Here is a 26,903-nt window from a genome sequence, read left to right as displayed (position 1 = left end):
CACACAGTGGCCCAAGATCTTGGGCAGAAAAAGAAGGCAAAACCATCCATTTCCCTTGGTTGACTGGACCTGGAGAAGGCCAACTCTGTGGGACCTAACTGGCCACTGGGATTCATACAGCAGAAGGTGGTCCTGCAAGTAATCTGACCTGTTGCCATGTAGGGCTTTGTAGGTCATTACCAACACTTTGAATTGTGTCCAGAAACCAATTGGCAACCAGTTCAGTCTGTGGAGTGTTGAAGAGACATGGGTATATCTGGGGAGGCCCATGACTGCTTGTGTGGCTGCATTTTGCACGGTTTGAAGTTTCCGAACACTCTTCAGAGGTAGTCCCATGTACAGAGCATTGCAGTAGTCAAACTTTGAGGTGATAAGGACATGAGTGACTGTGAACAGAGACTCCCTGTCCAGGTAGGGCCACAAGTGGTGCCCCTGGGCAAATGTCCCCCTATCCTGGGCCCTCCAGAGATCATCCATCAGCGGGACCAAAACAGTTTCCGCACTGTATCCAGGCCTGAATCCTGACAGTTGAGGGCCTAGATAATCGACTTCATCCAAGGACTGCTGGAGTTGGAGCTTTCTCAACAACCTTTCCCATGAAGGGGAGGTTGGAGACCGGACAATAGTTATTCAGTTCATACATGCTCTGTCAGATACATTTTGATGTAGGCAGTCTTGTGTAAAATGTTGTTTGCATTTTTCTACTGGTTTTAAACAAACTGAGTATTCTGAAAAGGAACAGTGCCACTTTATATAGACAACAAGCACCTAATATTTATTTCTATTGTCTGTGTACAGACAATAAAACATGGCATGCACTAAGAAAGTGCGTCTTAATGTGTATTCTACTTTTGGCTTTTGACTGTGAACTTGAGTAATATTTTGCTGAATTTTTCCTTTTGCACTTTTAAACTATCTCTGATCTTGTGACAAAATTTTGAAAAAAATGAGAACTCTGCAAATTTCTAAATTAGACTATCAGAGAAAAAAACTAAAGCAATATCAATCTTTCCTTTTTTAAAAAAAAGAAGGAAGATACACTAAGTGGAAGACGGCTTCATCCAATGATAATCTCAAAGGTCCAGGCTCCTCCCAGGGAGGAGTCAAGCAAACACACACAGAGGAAACTAGGCAACTCAGGAGCCCGTAACCTTGGTACATAATGACTATAACACACAATTCCATGCAAAATCAGTGCTGAAAGCTTTCGCCTCCCAACGCACTTTATAGTCCGAGGTCATGCCTGCTACCAGTGTTGCTGACTACCCAGAATCCACCCATCTGTACTGACATTTGGTTGCAGCAGCATGGCCAGGCCAATGGCCTGGTGCAGAGTCCTGGTGCGTGGGCGGCCGCAGGGGCGAGCAGCTGATGGGCAGTAATATTCTGGCAGTGGAAGCCCCATTGCCTCAGGCACCACCTCGTCATCATTTCTCCTTCCCCCAATTTCATCAATGAAGACTCCACCTACTGTTCTCCCCTGGATTTTCATGGGTCTGCCAGGAAGGTATAGCAGTCCTGCCAGAGCCACCAGCCAGTACCGGTGGTAGCTGCAGTAATGGTGCTGTACATTTACTGGCACGGTGTCCTGGTTGGTTATACTGGAAACACCATAATGAAGGCCAAGCAGGTCCTACTGAGGGCCCTGGGATACTGGGGATGGGATGAGTTCTGCTAGTCCAGCCTTCTGGGGCCTTCCAGGGTCCATGTCCTCCTTGGGACAAAACTCCCATAATCCCACACCCAACTCGACTGCCTGGAACCATGGTTGCAGCTGAGGTGGAGGACCCCAGTAAACAAAGGCCTTGGTGGAGATCATAGTCACAGCCACCCTGAGCTGGTGAACCAACAACCTCTTTGACCAGGAACGCAACTTGCCAGCCACCCGGAGGAACTTCTGCACATACGCCACTGCTGGCTGGCCCCTTTGCTTCAATGTTAGGAGATTACCTTCCATTTGATGTGCATGGGATCCATCCTCCAATCGGACCCGAAGTGTTTCCCTGAAAAGGGCCCTGTTTGCCAACTCTTGGTGTGCTTGTCATGTAAATCTGCCACCCTCTCAGCAGCCTCACCTTCCAGCACTGCAGTGCCACCATTGCCCACTCTGAAGGGTACAACTGAGCATTATTATTATTATTTATTAGATTTGTATGCTGCCCCTCTCCGTAGACTCGGGGTGGCTCACAACAATAACAAAGACAATGTAAAAACAAATATAATAATTTAAAAAACACTAAGAACCCCATTATTAAAAGCAAACAAACACACAAATATACCATGTATAAATTGTAAAGGCCCGGGGGAGATGTCTCATTTCCCCCATGCCTGACGGCAGAGATGGGTCTTAAGAACTTTACGAAAGGCAAGGAGACTGGGGGCAGTTCTGATCTCTGGGGGGAACTGGTTCCAGGGGTCAGGGCCACCAAAGGGAAGGCTCTTTTCCTGGGTCCTGCTAAACGACATTGTTTAGTCGATGGGACCCGGAGAAGGCCAACTCTGTGGGACCTAACCGGTCGATGGGATTCGTGCGGCATACTAGTCCAAATGACTGATGGTTTGGCTCAAAAACAAGGTCACTTGGTTAAGATTCCCATAAAATGCTGCCTGTAAAGGCGGCAGTCCCCACGTCACCTGCAGAAATTTCAGTTTGGAATAAGTAAATTGCTGAATAAGATTATGCCTGTGAATAATGTGAATTGTGAAAGGATTCCTACTTGATTTAAGACATCTGTAATAATGAATAAACCAAAGTGAAGAAATTGATTTTCAAATCCCTCCTTATCCCCTCAAATATTTGCTTGATTTAGAATTCAAAATGCTGTTGAAAGGCTTACTTACTTTGCAGGAACAAGGCTTTAAATGCCAATAACCAGCCAATTTCCATTAACTGCATTGTATTCCCCATGCTTTAACCTACAAAAAAGCTTTAGGGAAATTGGACAATGTATTGCATTTTTGTCAACAGTTTGTTGTACACTAGATTATGCAATACAACAAACAAAACTCTATCCTATCCAATTTCATTTCTTCCAGTGAATATACCCAATACAATCCAAAGGAAAAGGAAAGACAAATAATAAAAATTGTATATGCATCATTAAGAAAAATGTTATTTATTTTGAAAATGACACTAGTGTGACAATATTTTTTGTGAAATCTGGTTGCTAGTGGTTGTTGGATGTAGAAAAATATGTATGTATATATGAGCTGTATCGCAGCAATTATAGGTTAAAACATAGAAAGATGGAAAAGTAATAAAGATGAAACCAAATTTGCAAAAATTGATAGATGTTCCAAGTTTATCATGTTTCATTCAAGACAGAAACTGTTGGTTTTGTGCACTCTTCTTAATATTATGAAAACAAACATATAAAAACAAACAAACCCAATAAAGAAGCAAGTCAATTATCCGCAATATAAAAGTACCTTAGTGAATGATTCTGTTTAAAAATATTATATTATTATCTTAGGTCAAACTATGGCAAATAAATTCATGACAGCATAAAGACCCTTTGGTTAATTGGCTCTTGCTTTCTACTCTCCATCTAGCCAATGTGAAAGACTCCTCAATATTGGCCAATCATCTCACCTCAGGAGGATAAGGTAGAAGTGGCTTGGGGCATTTGGGAAAGGAGAACTAGCAAATGAATGGAAGCATCTTAAATAAGCATTGCACCTAACAATTTGGAGTTAGGGAAAGGAAAAATTCTTATTGGTTTTCTTTCTGACAAGATTAGCTGTCATTTAGCTTTTTGAGTGAGGAGCAGCAGAAAAACACCTATGGAAAAAAACCCTAATCTTTACCATACATCAACAAATATTTCTGAAAATATTGCACTAGTATTTCACATTATGACATGATGGTGATATCTTGCCAGTGTCTTTGGTTGTTCTACTTTGCCGGAAACAATTTTACCTAAAGCACTTAAACACCAAGAAGTGCAATTGAAACACTATTTAATTCACTGTGCTGCAAGGTTGTTAAAGGTAAAAACAACAACCAAAACTGAGCTAATTCTGTTGTCAATTGTATCTTGTCCTCTGTTCTTAAAAAGCTACACTGATATCTCATCCCACTCCATTCCATAATTTTGTTAGCTGCCTATTTAACTTTTGACCTGCCTCCTTATTATTTTAAGAAAAGATTTAAAGAATGGATCCTGGCCTTATCCGAAAGAAGGTGGCTAATCCGGGAAGTAAACTATTTGACCACTGAAATGATTAACTGTTCAATATAAATCAGTTTTAAATCATTTTGTAACAAATGTGCAATGTGTGATTCATTTGAAAAACACTATAATTGCCTGTACAAAGTAGGCTAAAAATTAAAAATATATATCATAAAAATAAAACATTTAGGAATGTAGGAGTACGTTATAGTGATGCTATACTATTATTAAATACTAAAAAACATATTAGAGATCTAACTATGGGTTCCTTTCTCAGAAACCTTATTGATACAATTAGAGGCTTGATGTTTTTTGTATTTTCAATAGACAATGTAATCAATTGAGTGATAATTAGAAAATGTTATCATGAAATAATTTTAAATGCTGATTGAAAAAAGTACTGTATGTAATATATTTGAAGGAGATAGACATAGTACTGGCCATAATTTATAAAATAATTCATTTTAGCTATTGTAACACTGGACTTTAAATTGGCATGTTTGCCTGCAAACATTCCCCAACTCTATTATTGCCACATCAATTAAACATTTATAACAAATACTATGACTGTGCCTTAAAAAAACCCACCAAATATTACACTGAGAAAAGCTAAGGAGGTAAATATGAATATTATTTCAAATATGGAAAATTGTTAATGGATCAACCAGAGAAAAATAACCACTATATATACTCTATATGCACCCTCCTGTCTGTCTGTCTATCTGTACACACACACACACATAGCCTAACTATAGGTATATAATATACCTGTTCTACTATTAATACAATGGGATCAAAAATAGCTAAATACTTTTTAAAGAGAACAATGAGGTGTTAGAACTACCTCTGGTAGAAAAGAGGACACTAGAATTTGTATGCTTTTTATAATAGGCTGTTTTCTCAGTGAAGCAAAACTGGAATACACGTTTGCCTTGTGCAGAGCAAAGAATACATGAAATGCATAAAAGCATTTCAGCTACCTGCTCATTAAATCTAAGTAGCAGCCAATGGGGAGTACTCTGAGTTATCGTCTGTGGATTTAAAAAAGGCAAGATGGCAGCCACGGCCAAAGCAATCCTCATCATTGAGCCATATTACTACAGATAGGGCACTAAATAAATGGCAGGGGACCTCAAATTTATGTAGGGTAAGAAACATAGGAACTGGTATGGGACCTACATGCCCTAGATTTTTCTGCCTAGTAAGCAGATCCACTTTTGGGCATGCAGCCCAAAGTTATTAAATGCTGTCTCCAGAAATACTGAATAATGATAATCAAGTCCAATTGCTGGAAATGACAAATGCATGCCAATTAGCTTAAATGGCCACAATAAAATAGCTAATTGCATCTTGGGAAAGTTTTTCAATTTCCCATCCAGCCCTACAGCGTTAGGATTTTGTATTAGTTGTTAAAGACTAATCAGATCTAACCTCATTGTCCAAGATCTACCCGTTGCAACTGAATACAATGGCAGTTACTAATAATCCTCTGGAATAAACCAAAGACATAGTTGCCAATTAGGCAGTGAGGCCTTTTGCTTACAAAGTGCACAAGCAGAAAGAGGGGGAAAAAATGTATGATCCATTTTTCCTCCCCTTATGATCTTGGATAAATCCAAGCATTCCTTTTTAATCTCTTCATTTAATCCAATGAAAAGGCAGTCTGCTGAAAATGTAATATTGAATGTTCCTTCTGGTGCTTTAAAGAAGTCTTTGTATCTCCCCCACCATCACAAAAAAATGCTGCTTTAGCTACTGCCTGGGCAGCTGCAGTACCTGTAATTTATGTAATCATTTACCATGGAATGGGAGACATGGGAGATTTAAGAAGAAAGGCAGGCCCCAGCTTAGATGTCTGAACTTGGAGTTCAGTAATTATAAATCTAAAAACAATGGACAAAACTTTTCTGAGACGAGTGATTTTTGCGCGGGACTTCTCCTGTCCATCTGTCCGTTTTCTATCCTTTCTAAAGATACATTTTTAAAGGCATCACTTGATAAATCCAGTAAGTGAGTAACGGTCAAGTAAAATTGCAAGAACCAAAAGGCACCTGACCATTGTGGAGACGTGCTTTTGTCATGGGGAGATTCATTTCATCCAGGAATTATTGTGGCTATTAAGTGGAGATAATGTGTCATAGTTTTTCTTCTGGTATTCTGATTTAGCAGGAGGAAACATGAATGATGAACTAATGCATATCGTGACAGAAGAGCAAAGTCTGCATTAAAGGAAAGAAGGAAACATAATCCCAGTTCAGGAGCCACAATGAAATTATTGAATTGTTCCGATTTAGTCTGTGGTCTTACTCCAATGCTCCTGGTGTCAGAAAAGACCTCTTTCGATAATTCCAGTCTTCTGTTTTAGGTTACAGAAGAGGGAGGGACAAGCTGCGACTCTATTTTGATGTGATTGAATGAAGGGAGATATGCACGTTTTTCACTGGGTGAAACTCCCCAGTACTAGCCCATATAGGAACACACAGCACTGGTGACCCTAGAAATCTGACTTCAACTCAGATTCTTCTTCTTCTTCTTGTTCAGGGGCTAAAGGACTGTCACAAGACATAGAAGATGAAGTGTTTGCCTCATTCAGGTTTGAACTGAAATTGAGAAAGAAAAAAGGTGAGAATTAGGACCATTCAATTGTGGTAGACGTAGTTGAATGGCATGGAATCATCATTTTTATCATCACTGTCACTATCATCATCATAATTAGCATCAGAATCATTGTAATCCAGTTTAGTTTTTGGAGCTAGTGATACAAGATGACAGAAAAATTCTGTCCTTTGGAATTAACATTATTAGTGCCTCTGTCCATGATTTAGACATTTTCCCTTTGTCTAAGACCTCATTATATGTTGCCAATATTAAATTTTTCAATGGTTTTTGTAATTCTTTATGACACTCTACTGGGATTCCATCTGGGCCTGGAGTTTTTTTAAAAAAAAATTAATTTTTTTTATTACATATATACACATTTACAAAAATAAGATAAATGGTCAAATCATAAGTTGAAACAATGCCAGACTAACACATACTAACAAGCAGATGAACGAACAAAAAATAGGATAATTCTAGTAGTATAGTTAATTACTTATTTAAGTACACTAAACAATAATAACAATAACAATAAACATATAACATAATATGTAATATTTATACTTAAATTCCCTTGAGGGGGTAAGTTATAAATCATCATATAGTTTTAAATTATCTTCTGGTAAAGTATATCATATCATCGATATCTACCATCTTCTCCTTTTGGTTTTCCATATTTTTAAATTATTTTTATTTTCTTAACCGCCTTCGTTCATTCATATTTAATTTATTTAGATTCATACAAATTTTCCCTAAAAAGGTACTGTATATAGATCTTTTGTGATTTGTCATATCAAATAAAAAGGATATAAAGTATTATTGTTATTGTATTTCAATTTAAGTTTTTGTTTCTTCTCTTGAACCAATCATAGAAGTATTTCCAAGTTTTATAATGGTCGGATTCTTCTTTATTTTTTAATTTGAGTGTTAATGCGTCTGATTCTGCACAGTCTAAATTTTTTTTTAGTATCAAATCATCATCAGGGGGTTTGGGTTGTTTCCATTGTTGGGCAATTGCCATCCTGGTTGCAGTCAATATATGTATTAATAAATAATATTTATTTTTGTCTATTTTTTGGTCCTGGAGTTTTATTGTTCTTTTTGTTGTTGTTTCTGGATTGCTTCCTTCCAGTTCTTTTTTTTAAATTTATTTACAATTAAAACATGTAGCGTAAACACAAGCATATACATACAAACTACATAGAAATGCAGAAATAACATATAAATAAAATGTATTTATAGAAATAAAGTATACATACATTATATACGATATACACATCTCTATCATATCGGGAATGTAACACAGAACAAACAAACCACTCAAAGTGTCAACTAATGAGTTGACCGTCATTTTTAACAGTTTGAATATATAACGTATTCTTTTTCTCTTTGTTGTGCTATTTTTATTGATTAAAGATTTGCCTTATCCATTCTGTACTAGTTATGAAATAAAAAAAGAGTATTGAATTGAGTTTAACAACAACTAATATTAGTATGTATGAGTTAATTGTAAGGATTGTAAGATTACGTATCTTCTTTTGGAAATTTTTTTTTCAAATCGTACATGTCACGCTGTGTATTGCCAGCCCCAGAGACATTCAGACATTCAGTAATTAAATAGTTAACTCTGTGTATGTTAATTTAGCTCTGCCCACTATGATGTAAAATCCTGTCTAGATAGCCAGCATCACTTCCTCTCTTCTTGGGGAAGAAGGAGAAAAATATCCATCTTGCTTTTAACTCTCAAGCAATGTAGATGCATAGCAGAAGCCTGGAAACAGGCATAGCTGATTTATTGTTTTATTAATAAAAGTAACCTTGTTTTGAGCACCGTTTCTGTAACTTTATCCGCCGCCTCCAGATTTGATCTATTTGCAGCTCACGCGGGTTGTGATTGATCTCCTATAATCTTGACAGTACAGGGATGTATAAATCTTTTATTTTTTGAGTCAAAAAACTAAGGATTTGTAGGTTTCTAGAGGAAAATAAGAAACAACCCACCTCAACTCAAATACTATGGGACACACTGAAAGCATATACTAGGGGAGTTACTATATCATATACAGCTAAAAAACAAAAAGAAGAGAAGGCAGAATATAATCACTACGTAAATAAAATAGCCAACCTGGAAAAAACTCTTCAACAAAACCCAACAAACAAACAGACACAAATATCACTAAGGGAAGCTAAATCCAAAATAAATATATTAGAACAGCAAGAATTTATTAGAAATTTAAAACAAACGAAACAAAAATACTTTGAAACAGCTAACAAACCAGGTAGATGGCTTGCACAGAAAATCAAAAAAATGAGAAGCGAAAAATTAATTTATCAATTAGAGGATAAAGACGGGACAATACAACACATGGAACAACAGAAAAAGGAAATAATACAAGATTATTACAACAACCTATATAAAGAAGAACCAATCGAAATGGTAAAAATTACTAAATACATACAAGAAAATAATACCATACAAATTGAAGAACTCGATAAACAAATTTTAAATGAAAAAATTACTTTACAAGAAATCCAATTAGCATTAAAAAAACAAAAAAACAATAAAACCCCAGGGCCGGATGGACTCCCGGGGGAATTCTATAAAGGAAATAAAGATCTATTTGAACCCATATTACTGGAGACATACAATGAAATATTAGAACAAGCAAAAATTCCAGAATCCTGGAGAGAATCATACATAACGATGATACCAAAGGAGGGGTTAGACAAACAGAAAATAAAAAACTACAGACCAATTTCTCTGCTTAACGCGGATTATAAGATCTTTATGGTAATCTTAGCAGACAGAATAAAAGAAATATTAAATAAAATCATCAACACAGACCAAAATGGCTTTCTACCCTCCAGACAAATTTTCAACTGCACCAGGACAGTTTTAGACGTCTTAGAATATGGTGAAGCCCATCCAGGAAAACAAATAGCTCTTGTCTTCCTGGATGCCCAGAAGGCATTTGATAATGTTAATTGGCAATACTTAAATGAGTTAATTAGAGAATTAAAATTAGGTAACAGATTTGAAAACATTATCAAAAATATATATACCACCCAAAAGGCCAGAGCAATAATAAATGGAGACACTACAAAACCAATTTTGATAGAAAAAGGAGTCCGCCAAGGCTGCCCAATGTCACCCTTATTATTTATACTGACACAGGAACTACTACTAAATAAAATAAGAAATAATAAAAATATACAAGGAATTAAAATTAAAAAAGAAGAATACAAATTACAGGCATATGCGGACGACATGGTGTTCTTTTTAGAAGAACCAACCAGCTCTGGCCCAGAGCTAATCAAAGAAATTGAAATTTTTGGGGAATTTGCAGGTCTAAAAATAAATAAACAGAAAACAATGTTAATGACAAAAAACATGAGTATACGACAAATTAGGAAATTAGAAGAAACTACTAAACTCCAAACTACAAAAAAAATGAAGTACTTAGGATTAATATTAACAAACAAAACAATTACACTTAAAAAGGACAATTATGACAAATTATTGCAAGATACCAAAAAAAATTTAGAGAAATGGAAAGACCTACAAATATCAATGTTAGGCAGAATATCTGTAATAAAAATGGATATTCTTCCCAAATTTTTATATCTTTTTCAGACAGCTCCGATTAACTTGGAACCAAATTTTTTTTAAAGAAATCAATAAAATCATCTCCAAATTCATCTGGCAAAACAAAAGGCCAAGAATAAAATATGTGTATCTCCAAGATAATAGAATTAGAGGAGGCCTGGGGCTCCCGGATCTAAAATTATACTACAAAGCGGCAAGCCTAATTTGGATAAAAGAGTGGATTAACTTAAAAAATAAGAGAATACTTGTATTAGAAGGTCATGACTTACAAACAGGCTGGCATGCGCATTTATGGAAAGATAAATTGCAAAAACAAACTATATTTGACAGGCACTTGATCCGTAAATCACTACTAAAAACCTGGTACGAAATTAAAAATAAACACTACGACAAAATTCCAAGATGGCTTTCCACTATGGAAGCCATCATCTACCCAAATTTGATCGACATAGCCAAAACCATCCAGTACAGAGACATATTACACCCAAACGGGGAACTCAAATCTAGACAAGAACTGGAAAGATTAAATCATAAAATGGATTGGTGGACATACGCCCAAATAGAATCCAGATTTAAAAAAGACAATCAAACACCCGGTATTCAAAAATCTATGAACCCATTAGATAAGATTCTGATAGGAAATGAAAACAAACAAATAAGCAGAATATACCAAATACTTTTAGAACAGGAAAGAATAAAAGATACGACCAAAACACCAATGATAGCGTGGGAAAAAAATCTGCAACACGCCATCCATATTGCCGACTGGGAAAGAACATGGACCACAATATCCAAAATAACCCTTTCGGCAGCATATAAGGAAAACTATTACAAATTATTCTACAGATGGTACCTCCCACCGGCGAGATTAGCAAAGATCCACCCAACGTTATCAGACTCATGTTGGAAGTGTAAAAAGGAAAGAGGTACGTTTTTCCATATGTGGTGGTCCTGCCCCATGATACAAAAAATTTGGACAATAACTCATACTTGGCTCACAGAGATCACGAAAGAGGAAATAGAACTCACACCGGAAGCTATGCTTTTAGGAGTTTGGAGAAAACATTATTCAAAACAAACAATGCTCCTCACAACACATATTAACACCGCCACGAGAATTGCGATAGCACAACTCTGGAAAAGTGATCAGATACCAACGGAAGATTTAATTATAGATAAGATATATGCATGTGTAGAGATGGACGAATTCACGAACTCAATTAAGGGAAATAAATTAATAGAATCAAAAAGAACATGGCAAAAATGGCACGAATGGGTTCAAAAGAGAACATAAAAGCAACATAATATGAAACAACAGTACAATTGAAACGACCTACAGTTACCGTGTATAATTAATGAACGTAATAGATTTTAGAATTTAAAAATATAAAATACAATGTATATAATGAAAGAAAACCGGTCAAAACTTACTGTCAGAATGTTAACTGAGAATATGTATAATCTGTAATTCAAAATAATATGTGATGGGAATGACATAAGAAAAATTAATAAAGAGATTTAAAAAAAAAAAATCTTTTATTTTTTTGTATATTTTATTGAAAATAATTTTTATTTACATATATATAAGACAACAACTACAGACGGTACATTTACATAAAGAAAAAGAAAATAAAATACAGAAAAAACAAGCAAGACATATATTTAGTAGAGACTGTTGACAGCGTCCTCTCTTCGTTTTGTTCTTAAGTTTTCGGCGATGTTTAACCCAGCGATTTAAGTTATTTGTTTGTTGTAATTGGGTTTTTATGTATTTAAATTACTTCCTTGTCACGCAGCACTATAAAGGTGAGTTCTGTTATTTAGCCAAATATAAAATTCTTCCCATATTTGGTAGTATTTCGTTTTTTCTTTTCCTTTTAGCTCCATTGTTAATTTGTCTGCTTCAGCACAATCTAACATTTTTTTTTAATTAAATTCCATTCATTTGGCATATTTTCATTCTTCCAGAATTGTGCGATAGCTATTCTCATTGAAGTTATTAAATGTTGTGTTAAATAGTAATGTTCCTTGTTCATCTGATTTTCAATAATGCCAAGCAAAAATATTTCAGGTTTCATTTCTAGTTCAATCTTGGTTATTTCCTTTATCCATTTCTGAAGTTTTCTGTATTCCACATTTCTTTATATCTACATGGAATCTAGATGATATTTGATAGTAGCACCACCAGTCTACTTTTATCCCTTCTTTTTTTGTATATTTTAAATCACCTTTTTGCCTCAACCATTCATACCATCTGTTCCAAGTTTTGTAGTATTCTGAATCGTCTTTATCCATAAGCTTCAGTGACACTTTATTCATTTGGGCTACTTCGTATATTTTATTAAGTAAATTTAATATTGTTGGTATCCTGTCTGTTTTCCACAGTTGGGCATATATTAATCTTGTAGCAGCTCATAAGCTTTGTTCAGTTTTAAAAAGTCATTGACAACTTGATGGTTGTTTGTGGCATTACTTTGCTCTCCTGTTGGCCAGCAACTTTATCCGCCGCCTCCAGATTTGATCCAATTTGAATACAATTGCCTCCTGTTGGCCAGCAAGAGAAAATTATGGTCGGCTCAATGCTGCAAAACCAAAGTAAAAATATTCCTGGGGTGAGGGCAAGAGGCAAAGCTGAGGTTTATATGAAATTGCCCTTAGGCAACAGGAAATAACATCGTAAATGTCATCTCCAACTTCAATACTCCTCTACTTCTGTCTCTTCCAGCAGGAATCTAATAGATAGGAATACAAGCCTTTCCATGTTTTGCTTATGATCTCCGAGGTCTTCCATGACTGTGGAATATCAAAGGTTTGGAAAACATTATTAAACAATTTCTCCAGATGCGGTAACAATTCATTCATATAAGTCTTACAATATTCACCAGTAAAACCATCCGGGCCTGGAGCCTTAGCAGGTTTTAGCCCTTTAATAACTCTAAATATTTCATCATTTGTTATTTTTGCATTTAATGTTTGTCTATCTTCTTCCGTTAATTTCTCCTTAACCTCTATAGTTTGCATTATAACTTTTCTTTTTTATATAAGTTTTCATAAAAGTCTTTCATTATTTTTTCCAGTTCAATATTACTACGTTTTATTACACCATCCTTATCTTTTAAAGCAGGGATACAAGATTTCTCCTTTCTTTTTTTCAAATAATGTACCATTTGTTTCATTGATTTGTTCACCCATCCCATAATTCTCTGTTTTACAATCATCGTAATTTTATTCCATTGCTGCTCATCGAGAAATTTCAATTTCTTTTTCTTAATTTGTAATAATTTATTCCATTCTCTATTTCTTATGATTCTCAGACTCTCTTGGATTAAATCTATTTCTTTAATTATTTTTTATCTTTCTGCTTCCCATCTTTTTTAAATATAAGTTTCAGTACTAATACAATTGCCTCTCATGAAAGCCTTGTGTGTAACCCAAATTATTGTTTGCTTGATTTCCCCTGTATCGTTTATATTAAAAAATTCACACAATTCTTTTTGCAATTTAAGTCTATCTTTTTCATTAGCCGAAACAACAGGGTTATATCTCCAGATCCTTTGTTGTCTGTTTAGGTCCATTTCTATCACTGCTAATAATGGAGCATGATCTGATAACCAGATACTTTTAACTTCAGCTCTCTTGAGATGTGTATTCCCCATTTTATTCATTAGTATATAATCAATACAACTAAATTTATTATGTCTTGCTGAATAAAACGTATCCCTATTTGCCACGTTTGCGTGGAGGTCCAACATATTAATTTTATTTAAGTGTAACTTTTTCTTTTCTCCCTTTCCTGCTGTTAATTCCAAATTAAAATCTCCTGCAAGGATCACTATGCCTTCTGCAAAATTGTCTAACTTACGTTTTACATTTATTATGAACTGCTTTGTATTTACATTTGGAGCACAAATTACTGCTAAGGTTATCACCTTATAATTTATTTTCCCCTTAATGAATAACATTCTACCATCTTTATCACTTTTAATATGGGTTAACTCAAAAGGAACTCTTTGATGAATAAGTATTGCTACCCCTCTGCTTTTTGTATTCTCCCGAGACTCATAAATCCATTTCCAATTGCTATTATTAACTAATTTATCTGATCTTTTCCTTTCTTTGTGAGTTTCTGATAAAAACAAAAAGTCAACTCTGCTACCCCTGGCCAACTTCATAATTCTGTAACTTTTTTTGTGATGCCATTCCGTTCACGTTTAGTGACATTAAAATCCTTTCACCCATTATACATACTTTTAAGTGTATTCCCCCCTCCTGCAAAACAGAGCCTAATGGAAATGCTTTGTTAATTATCTTAAACCCCCACCCTAATGCCCCTTCCCCTGCACCCCCCCAAAGGGGAGTCAACAAAAAAAGATTCCGTTGATCCGAAGAGGCACCCATGGATTTGCTAACCCACTGAGGATGCTCCCAACATTTTCCCTTTAAGAACAGTAAAGAACCCCTCCTTCCTTCCCTCTTTATCCCCCGTTAATTAGAAGAGAATACACAAAGAAGCAAATCAACTGAGAACAATAATACTACTTTAACAATTCAGTTCTTATTTCTTCTTTTGAGGCGTAGTTCTGGGTTCTTCTTTCTTCTCTTTCTCCTGGAGTAATGCCAACTCCTTTTGTAAAGGCGCAATCTTTTCATCTTTCTCATGTTGGTCTACGATGCGGATCGGTTCAGCTGTAAACAAGTCCCGAATCAAATCTTCAGTTTCTCTCCCCCCTTCCGCTGCGACTATCTCCTTCGCTGACGATGCCTGCTGGTTTAAATCCAAATCGATCCCCAGTTACTGAAGCATTTTCTTCCCCTCCTCCAAAGATCTTGCTTGAAAAACTTTTATATCTTTAAAAACCATTACCATAGCCGGGTGCTTCCAGGTAAAGCGAACTCCATTTTGAAATAGAAGATTCGCAATAGGTCTCAATTGGTTTCTTGCCTGCAGTGTCTGAGCAGAGAGATCCTTTAAAACGCGTATCAGAGTGCCTTTATAATGTAGATTTGAAATTTGCTTCAGTTCTCTGTAGATCTCAGCAGCCCTCCTTTCCGAGATAAATCTCACAATGATATCTCTCTGGTTGCCTGGATTCTGAGGGCCGAAAACCCAATGAGCTCTTTCAAATTCATTTAAATCAACTTTGATCTTATTTTCCTGAAGCCACTGATGGATCGCTTGAATAAGTCTTTTGCTTTCAGCGAAGTCTTGTTTAAAACCTCTTAAACGTAAGTTAGATCTTCTTTGTCTGTCTTCCAGATTATTTATGCGTAACTCATGACGGCTTTTCCCCTCCTCCAGTTTCACAATCCTCCCGTCCTGTGATTTAGACTGGTCTTTTAACTCCTTAACTCCTGCACTCACTTCAGCTATAGCCATTTGCATCATTTAAGTTGTTGTCCCATATTTGCAAATGCCATTAAAAGTGAATCCATTTCCCCCCAAATCAGGAGTAGTCGCCATTTTCTCCTTGTTCTCTTTTTTTACCCAGTTTAAAACAATAACTTGCTTCTCTTTTGAGATCATCCAAACACGTTTTCAAGATCTCAATTTGATTATCTTCCTCTCAATCCACTTTTTGCCAAGTTTGAGAGGGTTATCAGTGGTCAATATTTACTTTTCTAATTCACATTTAGGAGCGTCCCATAGAGGCATCTATCTCAGTCGACGCATGCGCAAATCCCCGACTATTTATGCTATAGAGGTCTGTTCTGCACTGGTTTCTAAAGGAAAAGAATTATACTATACTCAGTTTAGAATTTTTTTAAAACCCATTTTTATTTTACCAATGAGATAATCCAAATCTGTTTAGCAATATTTGCTACCTAGATTGTGATAGGAGGTGACAAGAAAGAAAAAATCCTGCTGGAGTCTTGTGTTTAGAGAGTCAGTTTAAGTAAGTTTAATTTTGGAGAAATGCTCTGCTTTTTATATAAAACAATTCTCTATAATACATTAAAAAACTTAGCAAAATTAGGGGATGATATTTTGTGGGCAGCAGTCCATTTGTTATGAACTCATTGTCCATGGATTTATGGAATAATAATTTTGCTAGTATTTCTGATTTAACTCTGCATAGCTGATCTGACCTAGGCTTCACCAAATCACGAATCATACCCCTTGTCCTGAAAAAAAATCCCTTTTTATTTGGCTAATGTGAATTCCTAGCATCCACATCCACCAAAGTCCTGGCAAACGGTCTTTCATAGGTGAATTGTAAACACAGACCTTATCGATCCTTGGATAGTTGCCAGGCAGATAGCTTCTTGATGCAATGCTGTATAAGGAAATACTTGGCAAGATGTCTCTCAGATAAGCAAATCTTCACACATTGTCTCCTGCAAACAGTTTTGTTTTGTGATTTTATGTGCTAACCATCTTCCTGGTTTGTTAGCGTTTTTTGTAAGTTAATACCTTCTGTTTTAAAGTCTTTCTCAAATTTTGATTATAACTGTAAATACATAAACCAATCCAATTTTATGCCTTGTTTTTCTAATTCTTGAAGTGGCTTTAACTTCAATGACTGTGTCAATATATCCTTGTATCTTAAAATATTAGACCAGTTTAGCATATTGGGGTGCATAAATACTTCTATTATCGATATCCAAAATGGTACTTTTGAGTAGTGTTTCGCTTTCATCTTTTCCCAAATTGCCATCAACGAACTTCTTATAATATGTCTCTGAAAGTTATTATCTTTGCTCTTCTTCTCATACCACATAAATCCGTGCCATCCTATTTGCAAGCCATGTTCTTCTAACACCAATACTCTTTTAAGTAAAATCCAGTCCTTTACCCATGTCATTGCTGCAGCTTCGTGATAGAGCTCTCAATGTGGTAGCCCAAATACTCCTCTTTCTCTTGTGTCTTGTAAATTTTTTAAACTGATTCTTGGTCTTTTCCCTTGCCATACAAATTTCGTTGTCATTTTATTTAGCTCATTAAAAAAAGTCTTTTCAAGTTTAATTGGAATAGTGGAAAATAGGAACAATAATTCTTTTTCCATATATTGGATTTAGTTCTTTTCCTTTGCTATACAGTACTCTGCTTCGTGGGTTTGATTTCCTGTATTTTATTCAATATTCATATATCTGTCCAAATCATGTCTATTCTAGACCAGGAATTTTGAGGATTGGAGTAGTATGTATATTGGGTTTTTTGTGGATATCTTGCTCTCCAAGCATCCTTCAAATTAAATTCTCTGGCCATATCAAACAAAAAATGGTGGGTAGCGTCTTTCTTTCATGATGTTTTTTATTTCCTGATTTGTTGTCTTTTTAAAAAATCTATCACTATATTAAAATCCCCAATTATGCATATTTTTCTCTTTCCAATTTAATAATTTGATCATATAATTTCTTATAATTTATTTATTAAATTTGTATGCCGCCCCTCACCGTAGACTCGGGGCGGCTCACAACAGTAAACAACAGAAAAAACAATGTAGAATACAAATCTAATAATTTAAACTAAAAACCCATAATTTTAAAAAAATTGCACACAACATACCATACATAAACAATATAGGCATGGGGAAGTTATATCAATTCCCCCATGCCTGATGACAGAGGTGGGTTTTAAGGAGTTTACGAAAGGCAAGGAGGGTGGGGGCAATCCTAATCTCAGGGGGGAGCTGGTTCCAGAGGGTCGGGGCCGCCACAGAGAAGGCTCTTCCCCTGGGACCCGCCAAATGACATTGTTTAGTCGACAGGACCCGGAGAAGGCCAACTCTGCGGGACCTAATTGGTCGCTGGGAATCGTGCAGCAGAAGGCGGTCCCTGAGATATTCTGGTCCGATGCCATGAAGGGTCATAACCAACACTTTGAATTGTGACCAGAAATTGATCGGCAACCAATGCAGACTGCGGAGTGTTGGTGTAACATGGGCATACCTTGAGAAGCTCATGATTGCTCTCGCAGCTGCATTCTGCACGATCTGAAGTTTCCGAACACTTTTCAAAGGTAGCCCCATGTTTAGAGCATTACAGTACTCGAATCTTGAGGTGATGAGGGCATGAGTGACTGTGAGCAGTGAGTCCCAATCCAGGTAGGGCCGCAACTGGTGCACCAGGCGAACCTGGGCAAACGTCCCCCTCACCACAGCTGAAAGATGGTTCTCTAATGTGAGCTGTGGATCGAGGAGGACGCCCAAATTGCGTACCCTCTCTGAGGGGGTCAATAATCCCCCCCAGGGTAATGGATGGACAGATGGAATTGTCCTTGGGAGGCACAGCCACTCTCTTATCCGGGTTGAGTTTGAGTCAACCAGGCACCGGCACATCACTTCCACTGCTTCATTGACTGGACATGGGGTGGAGATGTACAACTGGGTATCATCGGCATACTGATGAAACCTCACCCCATGCCTCTGGATGATCTCACCCAGCAGTTTCATGTAGATATTGAATAGCAGGGGGGAGAGGACCGACCCGAGGCACCCCACAAGGGAGTAACCTTGAGGATGACCTCTGACCCCCCACTAACACCGACTGCGACTGACCGGAGACGTAGGAGGAGAATCACTGAAGAACGGTGCCTCCCACTCCCAACCTCTCCAGCCGGCGCAGAAGGATACCATGGTCGATGGTATCGAAAGCCGCTGAGAGGTCAAGAGGCACCAGGACAGAGGATAAACCGTTGTCCTGGGCCCGCCAGAGATCATCCACCAACGCGACCAAAGCAGTTTCCATGCTGTAACCGGGCCTGAATTCTGACTGCTGAGGACCTAGATAATCAGCTTCTTCCAAGGACTGCTGGAGTTGGAGCGCCACCACCTTCTCAACAACCTTCCTCATAAAGGGAAGGTTGGAGACTGGTCAATAGTTGTTAAGAATGGCTGGGTCCAGGGAAGGCTTCTTGAGGAGGGGGCGCACAAGTACCTCCTTGTAAGGATCCGTGAAGGACCCCCTCCCCAAAGAAGCGTTGACAATCTCCTGGACCCAGTTCCATGTCACCTCTCGGCTGGCAGACACCAGCCAGAAGGGACATGGATCCAGTAAGCAGGTGGCGGAACTCACAGCTCCAATGGCCTTGTCCACTTTATCAGGTGTATTCCTTTTGTCCACTATTTGGGCTGTAAATAATTGTAAATAGTATTTTTTTTTGATTTATTGAAATTTCAATTAGAAGTATTCACCCTTTATTTTGAGTTAGCCAATTCTAGAAAGTTTTCCTAGTTTGCGTATTTCTAATAATTTGATATCTTCTTTTTTCACATGTATCTCCTGTAAACATATAACATCTAAATTTGTTTTTGTAATTTATTAAATATTTACCTTCTTTTATTTGGTGAATTTATTCCATTTATATTGATTGAAAAGATTTTGATTTGTTTCTCGATATTATTGCCTGGTTGTTACTTTTGTGCTTCTGGTTTCTGTTTGGTTCTATACTCTTGTCCCTTTCTCTCTCTGATTTTTTTTCTCTTCTGCATACTGTTCTTCCTGACTTTGTGTTTCTAACTCTATAATACTTTCTACTTCTGTTCCTAGATATTGTTTTATAAATTGATTTGGTTTCTCTATCGTATCTATTCTTATTTTTTTTTTCCTTCCAAGTGAAGAGCAATCCTTCTGGCATTATTAATTTCGTGGTCAAATATAGAAAGTCGCATCTTTTTTCTATGATTTTTTTGAGATCTGTTTTAATAATTAATAAAATAATGTTTTTCATATTGTTTATTATATTTTCCTAATCAAGGGGACAAGCAGTTGGGATGGAATAATGTCATGGGAGGCTAAACAAATTAAAAATATTCTAACCTTGCTCTGCTGCTAGAAGTCTCAGGGGGGTTATTATGGTCTCCCTCTGGCTTAGGATCAGGCAAAGGAATGATGTAATCATTGTCCACTCCATTCTGCTCCACAGCTGTATAGAGAACCGAACTTGAACTGACAATGTCACTCAGAGTGGACCTAGAAGGACTCAGTCCTGTGCTCCTGGGCCTTGTACGAACAATAGCAGGGTGATCACTTTTCAAGAAGTCTTCATTGACCTGTTGATACTTCTGCTCACATACAGAGACAATGAGAATAGAAAGAATGGATGAGTACATACACCTATTCATCTACAGACCTCTACATTGAACAATGTTTTCTACTTAAGTTATAATACATCTGGATGTTGCAGTAATAGTTAATATATTATTACTGCAATTCCAAAGATTTAGAAGTCATGTTTAGTAAGAATACATGGATCTTACATTTAAGTAGATTTTTTTAAGACATTCCATATAAGATGCACCTTTTTCCTCCCAAAAAGAGGCTGAAAATTTGGGTGCGTATTATACTCTGAATGTAGCTTTTTCCAAATATTTTTTTTCATCCCTAACTAGATGCTAACGATCTTCCCAGTTCTTACCTTGCAGGCTCTTTCATTGTTACTCTCTGTGAAGAATATTTTCCAAGTCTTTGCAGGTTTTTTTTTCCATTGCTTTACTTGCTCCAAATGTTTCTTTCCAGCCCTAATCAGATGCTAACGATGCTCTCAGATCTTACTGGCTTGCAAGCTCTTTCATTGTTACTCTCTCCAAATAAGGTTTTTTAAAAGCCCTAACCAGGGATAAAATAATGTGCTAAAGCTGACCAGACTAAGGACGCTAGCTAGATGAATATCTGGTAGGCAGATTTTCCCTATTTCCCTATTTTCCTCCCCAAAAACTAAGGTGCGTCTTATACTCCAGTGCGTATTGTTTAAGAACTTGTGGTTTCTCCAGGTGTAAATGATGATGTCAAGTGCATCTCAACATGGAGACTATGCATGCACATGCTGTTTACCTTTTTAAAAAACAATACATTGTATAAGCCAAATGTTTCAATTTCATGTATCTATACTTTGCCAACTTGAGATACGGCAGCTTTATCTTTCAAAGATTTGAAGGACCTTTGGACATGAATGTCACATGAAATCTGGTTTAAATTGGGATTGTAGTGCATATCTTGGTTGCAGTCTGGTGTACCAATCTGTAACCATTGTATTTCATCAGATTCCCTTTCCTTCTACATGCTTGACTTATTTCAGAATCACGAGCAGATTGACTGACTTGCTGAGGTCACCAGAATATAACAGAGTCTGAATAGAATAGTTCAAAATAGTTTGGTTGAAAACTATTTTTATATATATTAACTGTCATGCAAACAAATGTAATGTAAATGTAAACAAATCAAGATTTGAATTTTGTACATTATTTTCTAAGATTATAGCAGCAGTTCATAGCAATTAAGATGTTTAAAATCTGCAAAAGTTTTAAAAAACCCTACTAATTCAGTGTCACCTCTATAATGGCCCTTTCCCACCCCCTGTAACTTACTTTACTTCAGATTTCAGGGGAGAGAATCCCCCAAAATGAGGCTGATGTAAAAATAGGTTGGGATTCAACCCACAAATGTGCAGCAATACATCTCAGGATTCCTACTATTGTTCCTAATAAATAACATGATCCTTGGTTAGAAGCATTATTATATTACAAAAGAGACCAAACTGGAGAATTTTGATACCACAATATGTATATATGTGGTTTATTTCCCCATCTCCCACTACCCAACAAAGTAATGCTTCATGTATTAGTTAGGATATAACATGCTTTTTTATATATAAAAAGATATTAGGATGTTGAGCTGCTTATTGAAACTGGCTCCTATTTATCATGATCACTCTAATATTAAACCACTGAGTACTGCATACAAAAACCATCTTTTCAGAACTTATGACAGTGAAGAACAATAGATCAAGGTTTAGAATTCTGAATGGCAACCAAACATTGGAATCACATCAAAAGTGGTAAATCAATAGAAAATCTACTTTTCAGTACTTTCTCCAAACAATAGCCAACAATGAACAGATTTGGAGACAAGTACTCGGTCCCATATCCTTCCTATGGATAAAAGAAAAGATATTATCTAGATACATTTTTATTTAAAAACTGAGCCTCTTTAATTTGTTCAGGTCAAATATAGTTTACCTTCTTGTAGCTGTCGGTTAGCAGGTTTCCCATAAGTACTACCAGTTGAGAGAAAGACGGCCGAATCTCAAACTTTTCTTCCCAGCATTTCTGCATAATTTCATAGCTACAAACATATGAAAGAAGATTTCAAGGTTAGGGGAAAGTCTTGAAAACTGGATGAAATTTCCCTTAAGAAAGACGACTATTTACCCAAACCACTCACATTTCATTGGATGCATGGGTAGGTTTGGACATCCGGTAGCCACGTTTAATAGCATTATAAAATTGCTCATTCATAGGTAGTTCAGGATATGGAGTCCCACCTAAGAACAAAAGAGTAAACTTAAGCAACTACCATTTCTTTCTCAATTTCACACAATGATGGTGGTTGTTGGGAATTGTCCCTGTCAGACAGAAAAATGGATGACAGAAAACACTAATAGATATACGTAGATAGATTATAGTGGTACGTTTTTCATTTTAAACACAGAATATTTGGAAGGCAGGCTATATCAAAGGTTAAGACGGACAATGCTGACTAAAGAGACATACCTAGAGTGAATATTTCCCATAGAAGAATCCCGAAAGACCACACATCACTTAAGGTAGTGTAGAGGTTGTTGAAGATGCTCTCAGGGGCCATCCATTTCAAAGGCAAGAAGGTCTATTTGAAAAGGTAAAATGGGGTTTTATTTAAAAACGCCTTCCCATAGCACTGACCATTGAAGGTTTTTGAATTGTTACTTTGCTAATGATACTTTTCTGTGAATGTTAATGGAGCTTGTTTACAACCTATAAAGAACTATGAGTCCTTCTCAGTCAAGGAGGGGATCTCAGGATTATAGTGCTGCATGTTAGCAATAGGACAAAATAGGACAAAATATCATTTTTGCTGCAGGAGTGGGATCGACGTGGAGAAACACGGCAGCCCTAGACCTCCATCCAAGGCGTGTGCACGGAAGTACGCCGTAGGTGTGTCAGATGGTAGCCTGAGCCATTGCCTTACCGCAGCCCTTAGAAGATGATCCAACTTTTTGAGTGTATTTCGATGTGCGTGACCTAGAACCAACTTGTGGGTTAATTTGGGCACCAAGTAAAATTTGAGCAGCGTTATGCGCTGTTGTGGCTTCAATGGTGCTCTGGAGACCTCCTTCAGCATCCCATCTAATTTGCCAGTGTTTTTGGGGATGACACGCCCCTTCCAATTAAATTGGAGGCCCAGATATTTGATGGTCTCTCCCGTACTAACAGGCTGTATTTCATTGCCATCACATACGTAATGGGTCGGGAGCAGAGCCATACATTTTTGTTTTCCATCTTTGGTGATGGTGATGCCATGAGATTTTTTGGCATTCAATGTCATACCGGCTGTGTGGAGCGCTTCAGAAATTAGGGTTAGTTTTTCCTGAAGGCGCGTGGGCTTTTCCGCAAACACTATCAAATTGTCTGCGTAGGCAATGCTGCCTATCAGTTGGCCATCTAGGTCATATCCGACGCTGGGTAGCGATTTGTTGATTATGTTATCAACAACCATGATAAATAGGAGCGGAGAGAGAGGGTCGCCCTGCCTTACGCCCCGGCCGCACTTTACAATGGCCCCAGCCATATTTCACTGCTCTTTTTGTATAGCCGCTTCAGATAGAAGACCAGTGGGGGAGGTAGACCTGCTTCGCGTGCTACTCGGAACAGGCTTTGGTGGGACACTGTATCGAATGCCTTTGCAACATCCAAAAACAGCATCGCACAGGGAGTTCTGTTCTCATGTATTCGGCGAAAGATGGTGTGTAGCAAGGTCGATGCCTCTAGGCAGCCATCCCTTTGAAGAAACGCATGTTGGAGGGGTGAGAGTTGTACAGAGTCTCTGAGGCGCCAAGCCAAGATTTTATGGAATGCACGCAGGATGGTCGAGGCGATGGAAATCGGTCTATAGTCGCCCGGGTTATTAGGCTCATCCGTCTTAGGGAGGAACACCACCCGAAAGCACGACAGATGTCTGGGTGGGCCACCAGCAGCTAGTAACAGATTGTAATACGCTGCTAGTGATGGTTGATCCCATGTCAGCATATCCTCTGCAGATATTCTATCTAGACCGGGGGCACTATTCCTTATGCCCTGCAGAGCTGACGTGACTTCCGCTGGCCTTATAATTCCCATCAGAGATCATAACTCTAATATGTAACTAACAATAATACCAAGGTCTGAATTTTATGTATAGAGAATGGATTGCTGCTTCAAAAAGTAATTTAAGTAATGATCGCAATCCAAATCCAATTTTAAAGAAAAGATGGCTATTTCAAAAATACAAATGGAAGGAGAAAAAAACTGCAAATATTAATTTCCTTCAAAAGTTTCATGTATGGAGAAAATTCTACTTATTGTAAGCTAATAGGGCTTTAGTGAGGATACCACCTCTAATGTTTACTGGTCTCTGGTCATATCCTTGAGTTTGCAGGCATCCAAATGGAGCAACTTGTACATAGAGACCACTATTTACATTGTGCATATTACATGTTTTAGATGGTTTCCATAGTGAAATACGAGGAAGAATTCATGCAATATTAGAAAAGACAATATAGCCACAGTCTTTTGGCGCCTCTTAAGTGCAAAGTAATTCTTTGTGCTTCCCAAAATAACTGAGGACTGTCAATAGTTTTATTTATTGTTTAATAGTTTCTAGTTTTTATGTATTTTATTTGTATTGAAATACATCCTGGGAACTGTTAATCATAGACTATCCTACATACATAAGGAGTGGGTGTGAGCTTGTAGAGATCAAAGGATTTAAAAACGCAGCCTGAAATAATCTAGAGACACATTAAATTGGATAGGAAAAAAATGGACTAGTTGAGCAAAAGGCAGCCTCAAACGAAGGACAGCTATATATGCGTGTTACCATCATTTCCTGTATTCCTCTTCCCAGCTTATGCTTTTCTGTGACATGTGAAATCAGTCTGCTTCTGTTTCCCTCCCACTCCCTTTAGCAGTTTGCGTGCTGTTTTAATCACCATCTTCTAAGTTGACAGAGGGCTCAGTTGTGCAACCAGTACCCAAAAAATCATTTCCAGGAAGAATTGCGAAGAGCCAGAGGTTTCATTTCCTATTTAGTGGGGAATGTGACAGGGTAAGGGAGATTTAGAGACGTGCCTTCTGTTTCCAGCTGTGCAAAATGATTCATATTGGGACTTGACCATACTTAAGTAGAGGCTTTCAGGGACTGAAACCAAAGTGTATGTGAACACATCAGGGGTGGGTTCTAATTTATCTCGCTGCCAGTTTGCTTCCTCCCACTCTGCATGGCTGCACAAATGCATGCATGTGCAGTAGCAAAAAATAAAAAATAAAAATTCCGAAAAAAGTCAAAATCAAGATGGTTGACACATGCACAGTGCTGTAAACTTGGCTTCTGCGTATGCACAGAAGAACCCCCCCCCCCAAATAAAAAAAGATGGTGCCTTCCACACACCCACCCACACCAAATTCAACAAAGCCATACACTTGGTTCCTTTTATCACACGTGGTAGACTTGTACAGAAGCTAAAAGTTATTGGATAGGAATTCAGATTTTGATTGAGAAAATTGTAAAATCAAATATTGAGTTAAGACCGGAAATATTTTTATTAGGTATTTTGCCTAATAAATTTAATAAAGAAGAAGTAAATTTAATTGTTCACATTTTAACTGCAGCTAGAATTGTATATGCACAGAATTGGAAATTGAGTAGGATACCAACAGATAGAGAAGTACTAAGGAAGATCATGGATTGTGCTGAAATGAATAAGCTTACTATGAAAATTAAAGACATAGAAGATACAGAATCTTATAAAATTTGGAGGAAAATTTATGAATGGATTGAAAAGGAAAATGGTTAAATGATTATGATGATATATGTGTTTTCATTTAAGGCCCAGAAAATGCGCGGCTGGTGATTGATCCCCAGCCCGGATTTGCTGCAGGGCCAGGGAGACACGGCCCTCGGTGCAGCCGCCATTTTGTGGCCGGGATCTCGCGAGATTTCGCGAGATCCCGGCCATTTTCTGGGCATCGGCCTCGGCCAATGACGTCATCGGGGCCGGAGCCTGCCAGCCCTATATAAGAGGCTGTGCAGGCTTGGGACCTCCTTTTCGCCCCGACGACGACGAGCAGTGAACACCCGCCCTCCCTCCCTATCTTCCAGTGTGCCACTGTGGGTCGCCCTTAGGGGGCCGAATAGGAATTTTTGGCAGTCTCGGTATTTTCTGTGACCGTTTTTTCGCCTATTCCACACTGTGGTGATGGGTGGCGGTTAGGGGGTGCTTTGCCCCCGATTAGTCTAATTGGCTTACCTTTGGTCATTTGGGTTGGCAGGTTAGGGGCAGAAAATTGGGTGGTGCTTAGCAACTGCGTGTTCTCCATTGGGCATCTTTGGGGATGATTGACAGGTTCTCTCCAAAGGTCATGGTGCCTTTAGCTCGATCTGACCAATTGGGGGGGGAAACCTGTCTTTGGGTCCCGCCCATTTCTATCCCCTTGCAGGGGTTAGACGGCGAGACCTCCCACATGCAGGTGCATGGCTGGGCTCCAGGTGAGGGCAGGGCCCTTCACCTGGAT

General features: G+C 37.7%; 1 protein-coding gene across 1 annotated transcript in view; it reads right to left on the bottom strand.

Annotated features, from left to right (window-relative positions):
* Positions 1-3,100: 3,100 nt before the first annotated feature.
* Positions 3,101-26,903, bottom strand: part of PDGFRB (platelet derived growth factor receptor beta) — a 134,616-nt gene continuing 110,813 nt past the window's right edge. Inside the window, exons 19-23 of the mRNA XM_070739072.1 lie at positions 22,869-22,980; positions 22,540-22,639; positions 22,335-22,440; positions 20,137-20,381; positions 3,101-6,772 (exon numbers count right to left, since the gene is read on the bottom strand). Of these exons, the coding sequence (XP_070595173.1) occupies positions 6,667-6,772; positions 20,137-20,381; positions 22,335-22,440; positions 22,540-22,639; positions 22,869-22,980 (669 nt within the window). The 3' untranslated portion in view covers positions 3,101-6,666. The remainder of the gene's footprint in view (positions 6,773-20,136; positions 20,382-22,334; positions 22,441-22,539; positions 22,640-22,868; positions 22,981-26,903) is intronic.

The sequence above is a fragment of the Erythrolamprus reginae genome, chromosome 2, assembly GCF_031021105.1.
Source record: "Erythrolamprus reginae isolate rEryReg1 chromosome 2, rEryReg1.hap1, whole genome shotgun sequence".
NCBI classification, from domain to species: domain Eukaryota; kingdom Metazoa; phylum Chordata; class Lepidosauria; order Squamata; family Dipsadidae; genus Erythrolamprus; species Erythrolamprus reginae.
The sequence above is the reverse complement of the archived record's forward strand: the minus strand, read 5'-3'. Positions and strand labels throughout refer to the sequence as shown.